The sequence below is a fragment of the Salvelinus sp. IW2-2015 genome, linkage group LG20, assembly GCF_002910315.2.
Source record: "Salvelinus sp. IW2-2015 linkage group LG20, ASM291031v2, whole genome shotgun sequence".
Taxonomy (NCBI): domain Eukaryota; kingdom Metazoa; phylum Chordata; class Actinopteri; order Salmoniformes; family Salmonidae; genus Salvelinus; species Salvelinus sp. IW2-2015.
The window spans coordinates 45,485,291-45,492,618 of record NC_036860.1 but is presented as its reverse complement, the minus strand read 5'-3'; the positions used below and the strand labels follow the sequence as shown (position 1 = coordinate 45,492,618).

At 43.9% G+C, this 7,328-nt stretch overlaps 1 protein-coding gene across 2 annotated transcripts in view; it reads left to right on the top strand.

Annotated features, from left to right (window-relative positions):
* Nucleotides 1-7,064, top strand: part of LOC111980577 (guided entry of tail-anchored proteins factor 1) — a 13,023-nt gene extending 5,959 nt beyond the window's left edge. Inside the window, exons 3-5 of one of the 2 annotated variants that reach the window (XM_024011379.2) lie at nucleotides 5,676-5,743; nucleotides 5,925-5,985; nucleotides 6,579-7,064. In XM_024011379.2, the coding sequence (XP_023867147.1) occupies nucleotides 5,676-5,743; nucleotides 5,925-5,985; nucleotides 6,579-6,652 (203 nt within the window). In that variant the 3' untranslated portion in view covers nucleotides 6,653-7,064. Of the gene's footprint in view, nucleotides 1-5,675; nucleotides 5,744-5,924; nucleotides 6,040-6,578 lie in introns of both variants that reach the window. The other variant, XM_024011378.2, reaches the window with a different exon arrangement.
* The last annotated feature ends 264 nt before the right edge of the window (nucleotides 7,065-7,328 follow it).

The window sequence follows — 7,328 nt, the reverse complement described above, 5'->3', positions numbered from 1 at the left end:
GCCGACTCTTTCTTCTCTGTATACATCAATGATGTCTCCTTGCTTGCTGGCGAGTCTCTGATCCACCTCTATGCAGACGACACCATTCTGTATACTTCTGGCCCTTCTTTGGACACTTGTGTTAACAAAACTCCAGACGAGCTTCAATGCCATACAACTCTCCTCCGTGGCCTCCAACTGCCTCTTAAAAATAAGTAAAACTAAGTGCATGCTCTTCAACGATCGCTGCCTGCACCTGCCGCCCGTCCAGCATCACTACTCTGGACGGTTCTGACTTAGAATATGTGGACCAACTACAAATACCTAGGTGTCTGGTTAGACTGAAACTCTCCTTCCAGACTCACATCAACATATCCAATCAAAGTTAAATCTAGAATTGGCTTCCTATTTCGAAACAAAGCATCCTTCGCTCATGCTGCAAACATACGCTCGTAAAAAACTGACCATCCTACGATCTCGACTTTGGCGATGTTATTTACAAAATGCCTCCAATACCCCCTCAATATAATTGGATGCAGTATATCACAGTGCCATCCATTTGTTCACAAAGCCCCATATACTACCACACGCGACTGTATGCTCTCGTTGGCTGGCCTCGCTCATACGTCCGCCAACCCACTGGCTCAGGTCATCTACAAGACCTGCTAGTAAAGTCCCACCTTAGCACACGCTCAGCATGTATATCTCTCTGGTCATCCCAAGCCAATACTCCTTTGGCCGCCTCTCCTTCAGTTCTCTGCTGCCAATGACTGGAACGAACTACAAAAATATCCTGAAAATGGAAACACTTATCTCCTCACTAGCTTTTAAGCACCAGCTGTTCAGAGCAGCTCACAGATTACTGCACTGTACATAGCCCATCATAATTAGCCAAACAATACCTCTTCCCCTATGTTATTTATTTATTTTGCTCCTTGCACCCATTATTTCTATTTCTTTACTTTGCACATTCTTCCACTGCAAATCTACCATTCCAGTGTTTTACTTGCTATATTTGTATTTACTTCGCCACCATGCCTTTTTTTGCCTTTACGCCCTTATCTCACCTCATTTGCTCACATTGTAGATAGACTTATTTTCTACTGTATTATGACTGTATGTTTGTTTTACTCCATGTGTAAACTCATTACAACTCCGGCGCCGATAGAGATAGCAGCCTCGCTTCGCTTCCTTGGGGAAAATATGCAGTATTTTTGTTTTTTTACGTGTTTATTGTCTACATCGGTTACCCCGCCCGGATCTTAGGTTTCATTACATACAGTCGGGAGGGAACTACTGAATATACGATAACGTCCAACTCCCATCTTCCTACCCGGAATATGAACTTTCCCGAAACGGATCCAGTGTTTTGCCTTCCACAACAATACAGTGGATCTGATCCCAGCCGGCGACCTGGGCGACGCCGAAAAAGGGGAAAAGTGGCGGGCCTCGTGGTCAGGCTTCGGAACGGGCCACATCGGCTCCACTCGCCTAGCATACTAACTCGCAATGTCCAGTCTTCTTGACGATAAGGTTGATGAAGTCCCGAGCGGGTAAGCATTCCAGAGAGACATCAGGGAGTTTGCAACTGCTCTGCTTCACGGAAACATGCTAACTCAAGGGACCTAACGGAGTCGGTGCAGCCAGCGGTTGTCCATGCATTCGCGCCGACAAAGAAACAAACATCTTTCGGATAAGAAGAGGGGCGGGGGGCTATGCCTTATGATTACGAGAATCCGTGGTGTGACATCATAATAACACACAAGACTCAAAGAAGTCGTTCTCTTTCACCTGATCTAGAACTCCTCACAATCAAATGTCGACCGCCATTATCTACAAAGGAATTCTCGTCAATCATAAATCACAGCACCGTATACATTCCCCCCCAAGCAGACACATCGATGCGCCTGAACACTTAGTGACTCTTGTAACTGGAACACAACCTGAGGCTGCATTCATCGTAGCTGGGGATACTTTAACAAGCTAATCTAAAAACAAAACTCCCTAAATTCTATCAGCATAATCGATTTGTGCTACCAGGACTGGAAAAACACCTGCGACCATTGCTACCACTATTTCCGGACGCTTACAAGGCCCTCCCCGCCCCCCTTTTCGGAAAAGCTGACACGACTCCATTTTGTTGATTGCCTGCCTAACAACAGAACTCAAACAACAAGTCTCCCTGCGCTCAGGTCGTTCAACGCTGGTCTGACCAATTGATCCACGCTTCAAAGACTGCTTCGATCACCGCGGATCTGGAATAGTTCCGCAATCGCGTCCAAAACAATATTGACCGAATATGCTGATTGGTGAGCGGACGTTCAATAAGGAAGTGCATTGACGATGTACGTACCCACAGAACGATAAAAACATTCCCAAACCAGAAACGTGATTGACGGCAAGCAATTCAGCGTGAAACTGAAAGCGCGAACCCTGCTTTTAACCAGGGCAAAGGTGACCGGAAGCATGACCGAATACAAACAGTGTAGCTATTCTCTCCGCAGGCAATCAAACAGGCTAAGTCTCATGTAAGAGACAAATTCGAGTCGAAATTCAACAGCTCAGACAAACAAGAGGTATGGTGGCAGGGTCTCCAGTCCAATCACGGATTACAAAAAGAAAACCAGCCCCGTCGAGGCCAGGATGTCTTGCGCTCCAGACACGGCAAACAAACTTTTTGCGCCGCTTTGAGACAATTACAGTGCCACTGAACACGGCCCCCTACCAAAAACCTGCGGGCTCTCCTTCACTGCAGCCGTAGTGCAGTAAACATTAAGACGTGTTCAACCCTCGCAGGCTGCGGCCCAGACGCATTTCCCAGCCGCGTCGCTCAGAGCAGCGCAGACCAGCTGGCTGGTGTTTTTACGGAATATTACCATCAATCGCTTATCCCAGGTCTGCTGTTCCCACATGCTCAAGAGGGCCACATTGTTCCTGTTCCCAAGAAAGCTAAGTAACTGAGCTAAACGACTATCGCCCCGTAGCACTCACTTCCGTCATCATGAAGTGCTTTTGAAAGAGACTAGTCAAGACCATATCAACCTCCACCCTACCGGAACACCCTAAGGACCCACCCCCCTCCCCATCCAATTGCTTACCGACCCAATAGTCCACAGACGACGCAATTCGCAAACCACACTGACACTGCCCTAACCCATTCTGGGACAAGAGGAATACCATGTGAGAATGCTGGTTCATCGATTACAGCCTCAGCATTTAACACCATAGTACTCCAAACTCGTCATCAAGCTCAGAGACCCTGGGTCTCGACGCCGCCCTGTGCAACTGGGTCTGGACTTTCCTGCACGGGCCCGCCCCCAGGTGTTGGAGGGTAGCGTAACAAATCTCCACCCGCTGATCCGTCACACTGGGCCCCCCACAAGGGGCGTTCTGAGCCTCTCCTGTTACTCCCTGTTCACCACGACTGCGTGGCCATGCACGCCTTCCAACTCGATCATCAAGTTTGCGGATGACACTACAGTGGTAGGCTTGATCACAACAACGACGAGACGGCCTACAGGGAGGAGTGAGGGCCCTCGGAGTGTGGTGTCAGGAAAATAACCTCATACTCAACGTCAACAAAACAAAGGAGATGATTGTGGACTTCAGGAAACAGCAGAGGAGCACCCCCTATCCACATCGACGGGTCAGTAGTGGAGAAGTGGAAAGTTTAGTTCCTCCCAAGAATTGAACCCTGTGGCACCCCCATAGAGACTGCCAGAGGCCCGGACAACAGGCCCTCCGATTTGACACACTGAACTTTATCAGAGAAGTAGTTGGTGAACCAGGCGAGGCAATCATTTGAGAAACCAAGGCTATCGAGTCTGCCGATGAGGATGTGATGATTGACAGAGTCAAAAGCCTTGGCCAGGTCAATGAATACGGCTGCACAGTATTGTTTCTTATTTTTATTTCTTATTTGTTTCTTATTTATTCTTAACTGACTTGCCTAGTTAAATAAAGGTGAAAAAAATTATATATATTATTAGAAAAAAAGAACAAATTCTTATTTACAATGACAGTCTACCCCGGCCAAACCCGGACAACGCTGGGCCAATTGTGCGCCGCCCTATGGGACTCCCAATCACGGCCGGATGTAATGCAGCCTGGATTCGAACCAGGACTGCAGTGACGCTTCTCGCTGCGCCACTCGGGAGCCCTGTAGTGCCTTATTGCAAACAGGATGCATGTTTTGGAATATTGGAATTCTTTTCACGCTGTCATTTAGGTTATTATTGTGGACTAACTACTATGTTGTTGATCCATCCTCAGTTTTCTCCTGTCACAGCCATTCAACTCTTAACTGGTTTAAAATCACCATTGGCCTCATGGTGAAATCCCTGTGCAGTTTCCTTCCTCTTTGTCAACTGAGTTAGGAAGGATGCCTGTATCTTTGTAATGACTGGGTGTATTGATACACCATCCAAAGTGTAATTAATAACTTCAGAGATGCGGTAGTCATTAATGTTAAACACCTTTTATTGCACATAGTACATGCAACTTATTATGTGACTTGTTAAGCACATTTGTACTCGTGAAGTTATTTAGGCATGCCATAACAAAGGGGTTGAATACTTATTATTATTAACTCAAGACATTTCAGCGTTTCATTTTTTATTAATTTGTAAACATTTCTATAAACATCATTCCACTTTGACATTATGGGGTATTGTTTGTAGATCAGTGACATAACATCTAAATGTAATCCATTCTAAATTCAGGCTGTAACACATCAATGAGGGGGGGGGGAAGCCTAGGGGTGTAAATACTTTTTGAAGGCACTGTATATACTCGTAGAGGCCATTTTAAGTAGTTCGTACTACACTCCATAGACATTTATTTTAAGGGTAGAATGTGCTGTATTGGCTGCATATTCCTGTTCTCACTGGAGTCACAGTAACTCTACCACACCTCCTATCATTTCAAATTCATAGTCCAAGGACAATGTCACAGGGAAATAATGTTTAGTAGAAATTTTCATATCTTTAGGGTAGTTGGCTGAAGTGATTAGGTGAATGCAGCTATCGGTATGAATCCATGAGGGTTTTGAATTAGAAATCTCCCATAATCCTCAGGGTGGAGCTGGTGGAGGATGAATGAAGACAAAGATGACCTTGACGTCAGACACTTCCAGTGGCTTGACCAAAGCTTCTTTGGGGAGGGGCAACACTTCTGCTGACCTCTCTGTCACTGTCTCGCTCAACTCCTAACCAGCTGTTGTACAGTCTCACCTGCTAGCCTTAAAGACAGTTTGGAACAGTTCGTGTATATATATATTATGACTATAGTTTTGGTCTTCGTCAAGGGTTTTCTCGGCTGTTCGTGCACACATGTTTCTAGTGGCAAGCCGAAGTTGGTAGCTGAAGTCTATGCCCCTTCGYCGGTGATTGGTCAACAGTAGGGATTCTTCAATGAAGTGTTTGTTGTCATTCATCGAGAGACTARTCGGTTTCACCGACTTCGCTTTGCCTCAAGAAATGCTTTTGTGTGCACGAACAGCTGAAGAAACCCCTGCCGAAGACCAAAACATCACAAAATGCCATCATAATATATGCACAAACTGTTCCAAACTGTTTTGGATGGGAAGGCTGCGGACACCTTTACAGTCCCATTGTGACAAATTGTCTCCATGTGGGGAAACCACACCCAGTCGTCAGTTTGTTGTCTGAAGTTTGTATTTTCCTTTCTTCCCTCAGTTAAATCCAGAACTGGTCAGCAGACCAAAATCAAATGGGTCGTCAACATAGTGTACTATATTCTGCAGGTAAGTGAAGTAGAGCAGATTAATTTTGTATTTTTTTATTTTACATTTATTGGTATATTTTCATAGTAGCTAGGATTATTTCACAATCTTGCAATAGGAAACTATGCAAATATTTAATAGAGATTTGGGACTGGGGATGATGACTGATTTCCCCCCCCCCCCACCCTTCTGTCTCTCCAAGGCTGTGCTGATGATCTCTCTGATCTGGAAATACTATGTTGACCCAGTGACGGTCTTGCCCAGTAAGTGGATTTCTCCTCTAGAGCGAATGGTGGCCTTCCCATCTGGAGTAGCAGGTAAAACAGATTACAGCGCCTGCCCTGAGAGGGGCTCTAACACCACACAGGGATATTTCAGGATAACAGAACTTACTGTACAGTGTATAGCCTACACTACTTTGCACCTGTAGCTTCCTTTAGGTATGCAGATAGCTCTACTGTTTATATAACTGAACAGTAATGGAGGTAAATGAGGATTGTATTAGTGCTATTCAATCCATTCAACTCAATGTCTGTTTTGTTTTAAAGCTCAAAGAGAGCAGAATGAATACCAGTTCCCTCATCTTTAAAGAGTAATTTTTGAGCAGATGTTTCCTCAGCTCTATTTAAACCCAAAAGTCTGTTTCTCTAAGAACAGTAATACCTATGGATCACTTCTAAATCCCTGCATGTGGATTTGTCACATTTTTATGATTTTAAATTGTTTGGCTTGATCTGTGATTGAGAATCTTGATCGTTTACACTTTTAAATGAGGTTAGATGACATTGATCTGGATCTGGATCTAAACGGTAATATAATGATTATTCATTCACCTGCTCTTGTGCCTGTGTTTCAGGTGGTGTTGGAATCACATGCTGGCTCGTTGTTTGTAACAGGGTAGTGGCTATAATTCTCCAAGCGGTGGCTTGACAGCCTGAACTTTACTGTCTACTGTGAGACCAAATTATGCAATTGTTGTTACCTTTGTTGCTATTTCGTTCAATTTAATGAGAAGGTTTGTAAATATTTTTCATACACTGGCCTTGATATTTAAATGTTTTATGTTGAGACTGTTTCTTTTATTTTGATAAACCAGCAGGGTTGTTTTGTTGCATTTTCTTTCTTTACAAATCCATTCCTCTTCATGAAACTAGTGTGAAAAATTGTGGCTTAATACTTTGGTTACAATTTGTTCGTTTTCTGAAGGATTCAAGCCATATCATTATTTTACCTACATGACAGTGTTCTGCTTTCCATTTGTGTTTGTTGGTTGCCTACTTTTCTAACCCTCTTCCAGAATTATTCTTCTAGTTGACATATCAATAAAACATGCCAAACATTATTTGTGCCTGGATTTATAAGTTAAGACTTACATGATAAATGTCACGGAAGTTTAAGGCTGTTATAGAAAGTGCAAGGTCAACCTCTAGCTAGTCTATTGTAAATTAGATGCCGATCGGAAAGTGAATCAAAAGTCACGCGGTAGGCCTACACAAAATATACTTTAAAGAAAAGTGTTTCTACATTGAACAAAAATATAAATGCAACAATTTCAAAGATTTGGCTGAGTTACAGTTCATGAACTCAGCAAAAAAAAGAAACGTCC